This window comes from Protopterus annectens, chromosome 1.part1 (assembly GCF_019279795.1).
Source record: "Protopterus annectens isolate FY-2018-M chromosome 1.part1, PAN1.0, whole genome shotgun sequence".
Lineage (NCBI taxonomy): Eukaryota > Metazoa > Chordata > Ceratodontiformes > Protopteridae > Protopterus > Protopterus annectens.
Window position 1 is genome coordinate 1648193491 of NC_056726.1, and position 14063 is coordinate 1648207553.

A 14063-nucleotide genomic window follows, 5' to 3' on the forward strand; every position below is an offset into this window, starting at 1 on the left:
TTCTTTAACCTGCGTCTTGTTTAGACAAGTTCCTCTTCTTGAGTGCTTTCTCAGTCAAGATGTGAGATGCAGTTGGAAGAGCCACTCAAGATTTTAGGATGGTCAGATCGCCTGACTGTCTCCTCCAATTGGGTCTTCCACTGGGACTTGCAACGCAAACAGCAAACAAATACATAGCGTACAATACAGTAAAATATCTGTGAGTTGAAACGGGAAAACATACTGTGGAAAGTGTTAATCTCTCAACTGTGCACTGCTTTGGTAGTACATTTTCCAATTTCAATCGAGACAATTAAAATAACTTTTTTATTTTTATTTTATTATTTTTTTTTTTACTCAAGGTTGTACAGTGGGTTCTCAAAAAAGGGGGAGGGCGCGCGCCCCTGCGCCAAAGCCTAAATCCGCCATTGGATATTGTGCGTTGTCATTTATAATGAATATACCATAATAATGTGTGTACGTTACAATGGATTCTATTGTAATGGCTGTGTAGTCACACAATTACAGGTGTCTCACGGAAGTGTTTACATTTCACTTTCAGGATTGTGTAGGATGCACCTATGGGTACCCGTCTACAATCAACTCATCAATGCCAGAGCACAGGACTGAATGTCAGCAAAGAAGAAAAATGTTATCAGAAAGGTAAAACAGTATAGGTTGATAGGTTCATATGTGTTTAACAGGCTAATGAACACAATGGCTTCTTTAAGCCTAGCCAAGCATCCCTAAACATTCTGTCAAGTTTGATACCCTTGATAAGTGTAAGCAGGATTTTTGGAGCTGAAACATCTAAAAGCTGGGGCATGGGAAATGAACCATCTACAGTTTCCTTGTGTTCATTAGAGACATTGGTCCTAAATGAGGTATGATTGTTCTGTTCCCTATCCAATTGTGTAACTTGCACTTGATTTGCGTTAGGGCAGAATACTGCTTCACATGGATGGGGAGCCTGTTCCATATAGGGTGTAGTCAGTGGGTTACATACCTGTCTCTTCAGCATGTCCTATTTATATCACAGGCAATGTGTAGATGTGTAGAACAGGTAATTCTGGTGCTAGTTGTTTTGTAGATATGCAGGAGGTCCACAGTATGGTCTGACATCACCCTGTATGACAGGCATACACCTCCCTTCCAAATAATGTAGGAGACAGAATACATGGATAGGGCTGTGACGCGGTCTGCATAAGACATGGTATGTACACTGTGTAGTGGTTTAGTGAGGAACCTCTGTGGATGTTACAGTTGTCGGATATGCCTGGTTAGTTGCATACTGAGTATGTCTATGTCTGCCTACAGGGACATCATCAGGGGGTTCTTCCTCCGACTCTTTCTGTGACTATGGCTGTGGTGACCTAGGCACTGGTGGGGGGCTGTGTATCCCTTCCCTTTGCTGATCCTGTTGCAGCTGTTTCCACAACATCAGATTGTGTAGCATAACACCCATTGTGAATATCTGCATACATGTAGCTGGAGTATACTGCAAGGCTCCACAACATATATCGAGGAGCTGAAACTGTGACTTCAGAAGCCCATACTCCCACTTTATGATGTTCCTAGTTTGTGCCTGTGCCTCATTATAGCTTTCTTCCATGAGTGGGTGTGCAATTTTGATGGGTGTTATCATCCACAGTTAAAGGGCGTAGCCAGCATCTCCCAGTAAGTGGCCCTGTGGGATGTCCCCCCTAGCAAACATCCAGTACAGCTGTGATATGTGCCAGATATGGAAGTCGTGATAACTACCAGGTTTACCAGTACACACATTCATGATAGTCCTCTGGGCATAGCACATGTCTTGGCAGTTGATGGAGTGGTATTCTTGCAGTTAATGTAGTTTCTACCATGCTCAACAGGTGGTGCCTTGATGCTTACATGAGTGTAATCATTGACACCCAGTACTTCAGGGAAGTGTGCTACATAGTAGAAGTGTTGCATATTGTTGGCCCTTACCTCAGGATGAAAGGAAGAAGATATGTGCTCACTGGCATGTGGGAGAAGAGCATTCAGAAATTGGTGGAGTATCCTGGCTGCAGATGCCTGTGAAACCCCCATCATGTCCCCAGTTGGTCTTTGAAAAGTACCTGTAGTTTGTATCCTAAGGGCTACACATACCTCAATTTCCACTGGGATGGGTTCCCCTCTGTTAGCTCCGGCTCTGATTTGAGGGCAGCACAGCTCACTGAGTAATATGTCCCTGTCCACCCTGTAGTGCTCTACAATCGTCAGCTCATGTAGCTGCTGGGAGGTTAGCATAGGTCTGAACACTTTTCTTCTTCTCGGCCTAGACCTGCTGTCAGCAGCACCAGCACCATTGGCTTCAGCCTCTAGGACATACAAATGTAGATAAGCTGCAGCAGTCCTTAGCACTATCTCAGTTAAATTTCCAAGTCTCTACTCCAATGGTTCAGAGTATTGAGAGAAAATCAGAAAGTAGGGTGTATGCATACTTTACACAGTTCTGCTGTAGGCCCATGTGGGACTGGCTACTTATAATGCAAGTCATCTGCCTAGGATGTAATTGACATGACTTAAAGGCCTACTTTACTGCGAGACGCAGTGCTATGCACCACATCATGCAGCATAGTTTATTCAAAAATATATATTATTAAGTGAACATATCTGGTTTTAATTGATAGCTGCCTACATCATCACTGTGACATGGGTGGTCTGTTCGCACAAACATGTTAAGCTATGAAATGTGCCACACAAACACACACGCCTGGAAACTACATGGTTCTTAGCTGTGTAAGCTGGGTAACAGCATGGATGCACCTCTGTACGGACCTGACACAAGGTCCTACAGTACATTTGTATACTACTCAGAGACAGCTCCACGTGGTCCTGCAGAGTGGTCCTAGCTACAGAGAACTGAGAAAAGCGACTACTTTCCAGATTTAAGTATTTTTTTCTGTTTTTTACTTGGAATACCTTCTCTTGCTTATTTTAAACAAGCTTATACTGTTTTTTTAACTGTTTGCTGCATTTTATAGTATCTGCACTTAAAAGTTTACCTGGTCGAAAATTAATAGAAAATCTGTTGTTTGTTTGTTTAATTTAACTATTGAGGCTGCCCACTAAAGCATGCTAGCCTGTGTAACTGATTTATTGCTGCCTTCTGTATTTCTGGGTGTTTTCTATCTAAAAACAAAAAAAAAAAAAATAATCCTTGTTTTCCCGCCTCTCCTTGACTAGTTTAGACCACTTTACAGGCTTTGCTGTATTCTGGGCTGTGGTGTAGTTCCTGTGTTGTCCATTACCTTACTTGGATAAGAAGGAAGTTTCTTTGCTCACCAGTGGGAGTGGGGAGCCTTGAGCAGCCTATCTGTCCCTGAAGGAGTGACCTCAGCAGAAGAGCTGTAGTAATTGGTTGTTTTGGACCATTTCTAGCTCTTTTGAAGTTCCCTGTTTAAAATCCGCATTAGCGCGGCTTTGCGCGATTGTGCGCATAGCGCAGCGCCGGTTAAACTTTTCCTGGCTCCGCCAAGTCTGCTCTTCAAATTTTCCCTTAGAAAGCTCTACTCTTAGAATAACCAGTCTACTCGTTATATTATAAGCATAGCACTTGTTCTCAAAGCTTCTCTTCTAAGCAAGCACTCTCAAACTCAAGTAGCACTACATCCACCTACCACCCCAACCACTTCCCTTAAAGGCACAGCACTTTCTTATAATATTCTAGCATGTCGAGTGGTAGATTGCTAGCATCTTATCCTGCTCAGCTGGTTAATCTGGGTATCTTGAGACAATGCTACAATTGTGTCATGTACACAGACAACCCTCTCCTCCTCCCAACAAACACAAATACATGTGAGAGATGCAACTATATAGCCAAACTGGAGGCTGAACTCTCTCAACTCAGGACTGGCAAGACCAGACAGGAGGAGAAGGTAACCACACACACAACAAACCCAGTCACACATAGACCTACCCCAACTGCAAATCAAGCACATAATAACACAAAAACATACTCGGAGGCTCTATTAAAAAACTTACCAAAACAACAGAGGCTCCCAAAGCAGACACCCAAAAATCCACCACCTCAAAACACAACACATGCAACACATACTTCAATAAATCGGTGTGTCAGTAAATCATAGCCCTTAAGGCCAAACACTATGCCTGATACACTAGTGATAGGTGACTCTATAGTCAAACACACTGACGTCCCACTTACCAGGCTGAGCAAGGAGAGGGTAACTGTAAGCTGCCTATTGGGGGCTAGGATCCGCCATATAACACACGCACTCAGGTCACTCAAAAGCATGTACAAATATGACTCCGTCATTGTCCATGCCGGCGTGAATGACCTGAGACGTACCTCCTTGGACTACATGAAAAGAGACATAGAGGAGCTCTCTAATTATGTAGCCCAGGCTGGTATGACCCTGACCCTGAGCAGCATCCTGCCCTCACCAAGAATTATGCCACAATACAAAGACAAGATGATCAGCTTTAATAATTGGCTCAATTACTGGTATCATTCTAGGGGGATCCAATGTCTGTCTGCTTGGGATGACATGCTGGACAAGCCACGCTGCTTCGCAAGGGACGGCTTGCACCTGTCTCCACTGGGCATCCGGATATTGGCCAAGGCTCTTGCCACGCCCATAGTGCCTTTTTTAGGCAAGGCTCAAAAGATGAACCCACCTCCTTAGAAAACAAAAATGGAAAAAAATTAAGGGTAATGCTGCTTAATGCCAGAAGTCTAAATCTCAAGATGCAGGCTCTCGAAGCACTCCTCTGTATGGAGAACATCGATGTCTGCGCTGTAACCGAGACCTGGTTCAAGGCTCCTGAGAGCACCCCAGCGCTACCAGGCTTTACCTCGTATCATGCTTTTCGGCCCCAAAACCCGGGCCGAACCACAAAGGGAGGGGGAGTGTCCATATTCATCAAGGATACCCACACCTCTAGGTTAGTGGCAACTCATGAAGCATCGGAGACCATCCAGGTGCAGCTAACCATAGGCAAAACTGCTATACAACTGGTTGCATGTTACAGACCACCCTCCCAATCTCAAGAACCCCACTCAGCCTTCCTGAAGACATTGGAAGATATGAATGTCTCACCAAATACCATCATATTGGGAGACTTCAACTACCCTAACATAGACTGGGTGCACTATTCTAGCCCTAACACCCTAGTCCAAAGGTTCCTGGAATTCATAAACTCAAATTCAATGGAACAGCTAGTCACCTCTCCCACAAGGAGGGATAATATACTAGACCTGATCATCACAAACATGGGGACAAAATGCTCCACACCGGAAGTATTGCCCTCACTGGTGAGATCTGACCACAAACTAATCACCCTGGATATACATTTACCACCTCCACCCCCAGCACAAAAGACTACGGTGAGAAACTACTCAAAAGCCGACTTTACACTTCTCAAGACTGAGATGGTATCATTTAAGCCCACAGGGCCAATGGAAACCTCATCCCACAATGCTTAATCCTACACAAATGCTTTCTACGGACATCTCCAAGAATGCATGGATCGTGCAATCCCAAATAAAACCAAGACCCTCTCCACTAAAGGAAAGCGTCCTGTCTGGTGGACCTCAGCCATAAACAAATTGTATAACAAAAGAAGGAAGCTACTGCAAGACAGAGCAAAATCCCATAAAGGGAAGGCATCTCTGATCAGCACCTGTAGAAAGCTACGTTCTCTCATAAAAATATCCAAGGCCAACTTTGAGAGAAAAATCGGCAAGGACACTAAAGATAACCACAAGGCATTCTTCAGTTATGTTAGAAACCTGGGCGGAAACACTCAGATATGCTCAGAGTTAGTACACAAAGACAAAAAATTTAGCAAATCCACAGTTATTGCCAACATTCTGGCAGACAGGTTCAGTGCAAATTTCTCCCCTCCCTCACCTCCAAAAGAAGAAATACTCATCCCAGCTGAATGTAACCTCCCTGTCATCTCTGATGTCCAGGTGAGAACCGCCCTCAGCAAAGCAAAAAGCACAGCATCTATGGGACCTGATGGTATCCCCGGTTGCGTGATACGTGAACTCCAAGAGGAGCTAAACCCACATATAAAAATGTTATTTAACCTTAGCCTTACTACAGGATATGTACCTGAACACTGGCGTACAGCAACATTGGTCCCACTCCACAAAGGAGGCTCCATTACAGACCCTGGGAACTACCGCCCCATAAGCTTGACCAGCCTGGTTTGCAAAGCTATGGAAAGAATTATTATGGAACTCATAAACAACGACATTGGGGACCTACAGACACTTGATCCTACCCAGTTCGGCTTTGTAAAGGGCAGATCCTGCCTTTTGAACCTGGTTGACTTTTTCAAAACAGTCACTAGAGCCATTGATGAGGGCAAGGCAGTCTATACAGCCTACCTGGACTTGGCTAAAGCCTTCGACACAATACCCCACTTGGGGATCATAGATAAGCTAAACAGCTTAAATGTAAATCCATATGTCACAAGATGGGTTGCAAACTGGCTAAAGAACAGAACCCATAAAGTCAAGATTGCGGGAGCCATGTCAGACTCAAAGCCAGTCACAAGTGGTGTCCCACAGGGCTCTGTCCTGGGACCCCTCTTGTTCGGCATTTACTTCTCAGATGTGAAAGCAAACATGGGAGGGTTGTGGCTGATAAAGTTCGCAGATGACTGCAAACTAGGCGCCATAGTCGATACACCAGCTGACACATACATCCTACAGAAAGGCCTCACCGAAACGGACAACTGGTGCCGGAATCACAGCCTTAAACTGAATGCCAAGAAATGTATAGTCATCCCCTTTGGGAAAAACAAAATACCCACAAATTATCACATAGACAGTAACCCACTGAGTACCGAAAAAGTAATCAGAGACCTGGGGACCCAAGTTGATAGTGACCTCTCATTTGACACCCACGTTACCAAAGTGGTTAGAAAGACTTTCTACCTTGCCCACCTTATCATGAAGAGGTTCACATCCACATCAAAGGAGGTCATTGTACCCCTATACTCCTCCCTTTTCAGGCCCATGATTGAGTACAATGCCCCATTTGGTATGTACCTCACCCGGCACTTACAACAGCTGGAGAGACCCCAGAAGTACCTCACCAAGAGGATCAAGGGTCTCCAACATATGTCATATGCTGCCAGGCCAAAGAAACTCCAGCTCTATTCAGTAGCATACCGCCTGCTCAGAGGTGATCTGTGCCTGACGTACAAGGCCATGTCCAACCAGGAATTGATGGACATGCTCCACCTCAAAAAATCAAAATCCATAAGAACCACGAGAGCCAAAGATTTAAACCTCAGTACAAACATGACTAGAACATGCTGGAGGGACAGATTCATAACTCAGAGGCTTCCCATACTCTGGAACAAAATCCCAGTCCATGTTAGGCAGAGCCCCTCACTGACTCTCTTCAAGAGAAATCGTGACGAGTGGATGGGAGATCGTAGGTTTACCCCGGGGGTCACCCCTGTGTCGCTACTTAACAGAGGCACAGTAAACCAATTTTAATAAGTAAGGGGGTCTTCAATGTGTCACTACTAGACAAAGGCACAGTATTCTAAATTTATTCTATACACCTTAGTACCACTACATGGGGTTGCAAAAGCCACATCTCTAGGGCTAGGCTTGCAAATGCCCCAAGGGCAGATAGCCTAGTACTAAACTATGAAACTATGAAACTATGAAACTACATTATAGATGTTATTTTACAATTTTTTTTCTGTTAAGTGTTTGTGCAATGCGGTGAATAGCGCAAACATGCAAAAATTATTAAAAAATTATTATTAATTTTACATATTCCCTTCCTTTTTTCAGACATCTACAATGTATGTTTAGCACATTTACGTATATGATCTAACTTCTAACATTTTCAGGGAAGGTATGTTCATATTTGTAGACGTTTACACCCTCTTCTCTCTGTGTAGACTCCTATATGTGGAAACTTTCTACATACACTATGAGCACGGACATGGAGTCTACACGGATGCCTTTTGGCTTGCTGGATCACTCCAACTGGCTAATTTGCATAAGATTCACCTGCTTATGTGAAATTTTACATTGCACAGAAGTTCTAGGTAAAGGTAAAACAATCTAGAACTAAAATAAAAAAGAAGACATAGCAAAAGGAAACTGGAAAACTAGAAAGTATTCACTGTTAGCGCTTTCATCCACTCACATAAAATGAACTTCTTCAGACAAGTTACTTCACCCCCTCCTTATATAATCAATCTAAAGTCACATGGTAAAACTAAACCAACATTGAAACATTAGACAAAAGTGAACTTATTCACTGTATATTATTTAAAAATGTTTTGTGTGTAAACTATGTAGCTTCTATACTAAGCATAAATTTCACAACAGCCATACTATAAGCTATAAGCTATATTTTCTGTAATAAGCCATTTACTATATAGACATTCAGCATGTCAAACTTCTCAGTTTAAGTACTCAGGCAATAAAGCACTTGTCATTTAACCCTGGGAAAGAGTAAGCATTTAGGTTCAGTTGCCACCATAATTCTTGTTTTTCCAGTAGCAGTCCTAAATTCACATCTCTATACCCTAGCTTAACTTGAGCAATAACTCTAAATTTAAAATTGTGTCCTGGATTTTCTTGAACGTGCTTTGCCAGGGCATTGTCATCCTTTGCTTTCCTTACACTTTAAATATGTTTGTACATTCTTTCTTTAAATTTACGCTCAGTCTTCCCTATGTAAAAACCAGCGCATTCCTGACAGTTTCCTAAGTACACTACATTTTTGGAATTTCAATTAAATTTATTAAATTTCGAAAAATTCCTATTCCTAATTATTTCCTCCCAATATCGATAAATTTACAGTACAGGCAGGCTTCACATCTAAACATCCCTGCATTCTTACTAGCCGTCTTCTGCTCCCTTTCAAGTACGGTTTTTAAATTAAAACCTTTTTTATATATACTATCCTTGAGACAGGACTGAATACATTCATATAATTAGTATCTTCCATTAGGATATTCCAGTTTTTATTTAAAATAACCCTAATAATTCCTGCATGTAAATTGTAAGTGGTTACATGACTCATTTCATACTTTGTGCCCAGTGAGTTATTATCCCCCTGTGAACTTAATGTTTCTATGGTAGGCATTGTATATAGGGGACCTTTTAATACAGGTATAAAGTGTTCCTCCCTTCTTTTAATTTGCACTTTCTCAATACAGTCTTGTAGGAATTGGTTTAGGTATCCTCTCTTCAAAAACATTTGTTTCAAATTGGCACATTCAGATAAAAAAATCTGTTTCTAAAGTAGTGATCCTTGCTGCCCGTACCAATTGACCCTTAACTACAAATTGGGAGGTTGGCATAATGGTCAAGGTGTTTACCTTATGAACATAAGGTGCAGGGTTTGATTCTCACATGGGGTAATTGGCTAGGCTGAAAATGGCCCACAAGGGCAGTTAGCCTAGTACTAATCTATGAACCTATGAACCAATTTCTTCTGGTACACTGAATGTCAACTGGTAAAATGCAGGAATGAATTTGAGTAGGTTTCTTTCCTAAAAATCTTTGCTATAAAACATGAATTGCACAGAAGTTTCCATGTTTGCACTCGCTTGGGCGGCGCTAAGTAACATTTACTGAATCTAAATATATTTGCACTCATGCATACACCAAAAAAATCGGGTAGGCTTTTATGAATTCTCCCTTATCTGTTTTGGAGGTGGATTTGGCATAACAGTTAAGGTCTTCACGTCATAAACACAAGGTATGGGGTTTAATTCTGACCTCAGGGGTATTGACTAGGCTTAAAATTGCCCTTCAGCCTATAAACCAATAGTAATAAATCCTTGTGATTGTGTTCTCCACAGAGTGTACACATATGGCTGCTTGCTTGTTCTGCCTTTGGTCTTAAAGGAAAGCCATACAGATCAATTATTCAAAGCCCGGTCTGTTCTTTCTGGGGAGTTTATCTGGGTTGAATATTACCCAATTTTTATCTATTACTTCAGTGCTGTGACACAGACATTATGCCATATACAGTGTCATGAATGTTCTGCCTTATTCTCTCATAATTAACATTTGCTTAATGACTCATTTTCCCAACAGTGATTTTTTTCTGCAGTTAGGAGCACAGGGAAGTGTTAAATACAATTCTGACCCTATCTGAAGGAAACAGATATTAATGTGGTTAGCAGCAAGTTAGTGCTTAAAAAGGAACACAGTTAAAAACAGACCCTCCTACATATTTCATACTTTCTCTTCAAACAACAGTATTGTCACAATTTTAAAAGTAGGTTAGCATATCCCTAAAATAATTGTGGCTACTTTGAAATCCCACTTACCTACAGAAATCATGTTTTCATAATTCTGTACCATAACTTCCCTATGTAGCTCCTTCTCCTGTATACTCAGCATCTCCCACTCTTCTCTTGAAAATGCAACAGCAACATCTTCGAAGCTTTCTGGTACCTGAAAGCAATCACAATGTGTTTATTTACATATGGTTTCATGGTAAAGGAAAATACATCTGACATACTTAAATCATGAGATGGTAATAAGTAAAAACAACGGCACAACTCAGAAGGCGAATCTTCTACTTTAATAACTTAAAGCGCTTTTCATTTGCACCAAAGCAAACTTCTTCAGAAGTGATGAAAATACAGTTCTCGTGACATTTATAGAACAAAGTGGAAGTGACGTATTGCAGCATACATCTCATTCAATTAAAACCCCACATTACTACTTAAAACAGTACGTATGTACAAATACATTTGACTAGCAACACGTTAGAACTCAAAACCTGTACATCAAAACAGATAAACTTCAAGATGTACTGAAATTATTTAACTTTAGTACAGTTAGAATACATTACTATTGGAGTTATACTAAATGTTACTCTGCATTTGATGCACCGATGTTAATCAGTCTAGACAAGCTTACAAAGGAAACAATAAAACGCTAAATTAAAAAATCCTAAATTTAAACAATATATACTTGCATACTTATAAAAATTAAGACATAAAGACTAAATGGTTGATATGTAGTTGATTTTCCAATCTCAGTTAACCCTCATCTTTCTCATCTTCCTGGATTCTTACGTTTAAGTACAAAACTAATAGAACACATATCATTGCGTTCTGGGAATTTATAGGCATTTAATCTAACTTGCCAAGCAAGTTCAAGTTCTTCCAAGTGGAGGGGAACTGGTCCACCCCACAGGGGTTGAAATACTTGGTCAATAGCCATGTATGTAAATTTATGTTCTTGACATAAGTGAATGCATTTTGCTAAGGCATTTTTTAATTTTGCTTTAGAAATTGCATATTGATGTTCATACACTCTGTCGCGGAGCCCACGCTGTATCACATACACTAAGCCCATCTACCTTATGAAACACAATCACTGAAAGCTCATTTGGTGCTCTGTGCAGTTCTCTGAAATGATGTCCTACCCTCAAGTTTGAGTAGAGGAACAAAAAAAAAAAAAAAAAACTTCTCAATTTTCAATACTGAAACCAAAACGCTTTCCAGCTGAGCCCCCTACAACATTATTATCATATGCTAATCCTAAATGCACCCTTGCCCCTAACCTCAACCCTGCACCGTACATTAGAAAAACCCTTTTCATATTATAAGTACACAAGACATTCATACACAACATACAGCAATACATAATACTACATTATTCCTCTTCCCTAACCCTTATTCTAATCCAAACTTAAACAAACAATTCCTCCCTACCTCATAAAACTCTATAAAAGAAAAAAAGACACAAACTTACAGTATCATATTATTTTTGTACTTATAACACAAACTGAGTATTAAATATACTTAGGACTGTGTATTCAATTTAATGTAACTTACATCAAACAAAATCAAGGAATGGTATATATAAAAGAAAGGAATATATGTTACCCTGTATATATAACAACAGTCATTATTCACTTAAAATCAAGTTTCATGTCAAAAGATAAATTAGCTATAGTTACCTTGAACATGAAGGTAAGAACCTTGATTTCAAAATAATAAAGATGTCGCATCATAGACTCAGTTAAAAAACAGTACTTGAATATTTACAAGCTTGTTTTATGTCAAAGTGCTTTAATCGCCTTGTGGTTATGCTTCAAATTGACCTCTGGGCTCTGAGTGTCATGAGATTAATTTCAAAGCTGTTCAAATTAATTGTATTTACAGAGATGCTTTATCATTTTTTTATTTTCCTGGTCTTATCACGAGGAGCAGAAAGACCCTGAGAATGGCTCTGATTCTTCTAAAATGTAGTTGCAGCGGGGACATTTGCATTGGATAATGAAGAACACTGTAATGGGATGATGTTTTTTCCTAATTTAGTCTCCTATTACTGCACAACTATAAAGAATTAACAAAGGTTGGTTTATAAAGAAATGGAGAAGGCAAGTATATGGAATGGCCACAGTGGTGCAGCGGTTAGCACTGTCGTCTCACAGCAAGAGGTTTTCCGTTTTGATTCTCGACTGAAGCGCCTTCTGTGCAGAGTCTGCATGTCCTCCCTGTGGTCAAGCAAGTTGTAAAGACATGCAGGTGTATGCGTGTACCTTCTGTGAAGGCTGGGTGCTGGGCTGGCAACTTGACACTGTAAAAACTCCACTGACAATCAATCTGCAAACTAGTGATCCACTGTGGCAACACCTAACAGGAAAAGCTGAAAGCCAAGAGAAAGCAAGTATATATGCACATTAATATTAGCAGAAGTCATAAGCTTGTGAGATAACATAAGAGCTATTGTGCGCATAAGCCAACACAACAGGAAGAACATCTGTCTGAAATTTTAAAAGCCTAACAAAAGAAACACTGAAAGTTTTTATTGTAAAACTGATTGGAGAGATGTTTTACTTCCTCATCGCTTAACAGAAGTTGTGAATAAATATACGACTATGATATGACTGCTCAGAGCAATGCAAATAGAATACCAGATGATGAACTTTTGATCTGATGTTGTCAAACTTCATTCCATCCTTGACAGGTGGGCTCAGTTCCGATATTGGAATGGACTTGGCCATTACTACAGCTCATGCCAGCCAAAAACTCTCGACTTAATCTTTACCATAAATCTCTCTCTCAGTTATCTCATCTCATTTGCCACTTTCAGAAACAGTCGTGTCTAGCTATTACTCTCAAGCACTACCAGGTTTAGATAAAATATTTGTATTTTCCTTGCAGTTTCTGTCTATATTTTTCTGTCATTTCTTTTTAAACTTACTGTACTTCTATTAGTATTATTGTTGATACCTTTCCCCTTTTCACAGTTTTGTGCACTTCCCTACTATCATTGTTGATAGTTTCCCACTCTCTCCTTCCTTTATCTTATATATATTTATATTAATCTTAAATATAAAATTTAAGTGTAAAATATTATCTCTTCTGCTCTCACTTTCCCTGTCCCTTGTGATGTGAGACTTCCTTAACAATTTCTCTATAACTGTTTTCACCGCTTGTCATGGCTGAGAAGGTTAAGGGCCCCTCTGGCTCCAAAAAATGCCATAAGTGTGGCCATAAAATCCCCCTGTCAGATTTTCATGCACTCTGTGTATACTGCCTATCCTCATCACTTCCAGGGAGATTGTAGCATTTGCCATGCCTTTAGCCACTGTGCTTGAGTGGAAAGGCGTAACAAACTAATTTTAAAAGGACCTTTGCCATCTGCTTTTGGAGAAGCCTTATTCACAGCTGACAAAGCTAAAACAGATATCTCATCTTCCTCCTCTACTCTTCTAATGACAAATTTAAGAAATGCCGTTTATCAGTTCCGACCTCCCCATTGGTTCCAAAAGCCAAAAAATTAAAGAGCTCAATTCCAACTGTTCCCTTGAAAGTGAAAGCCTCTGCTTCTGAATCTTTGGTAAGGACAACTTCAGTTTCGGCACCGACTACAATTGTGAGCCCTTCAACATTGAAGGGCTTGTCATAGGATTTGGCTTCTGTTCCACTGACTACAACTATTAGACCTAGAACATCTTATTCCCCTTCAACTGATCCTTTTTCTGGGGAATTACCAGAAGGGTTTTTACAGAGGCCTAAGTCTCCTTCAGCTTTGTCCATCTGCTCCATCAAAAGCCTTACAGAACTGGACATGG

The 14063-nt window shown here is 40.6% G+C and overlaps 1 protein-coding gene across 1 annotated transcript in view; it reads right to left on the reverse strand.

The window, feature by feature from the left end:
* Nucleotides 1–14063, reverse strand: part of LOC122811765 (zinc finger protein 260-like) — a 195353-nt gene that overhangs the window by 141207 nt on the left and 40083 nt on the right. Inside the window, exon 2 of the mRNA XM_044083824.1 lies at nucleotides 10294–10420. Coding sequence (XP_043939759.1) covers nucleotides 10294–10420 — 127 coding nt within the window. The remainder of the gene's footprint in view (nucleotides 1–10293; nucleotides 10421–14063) is intronic.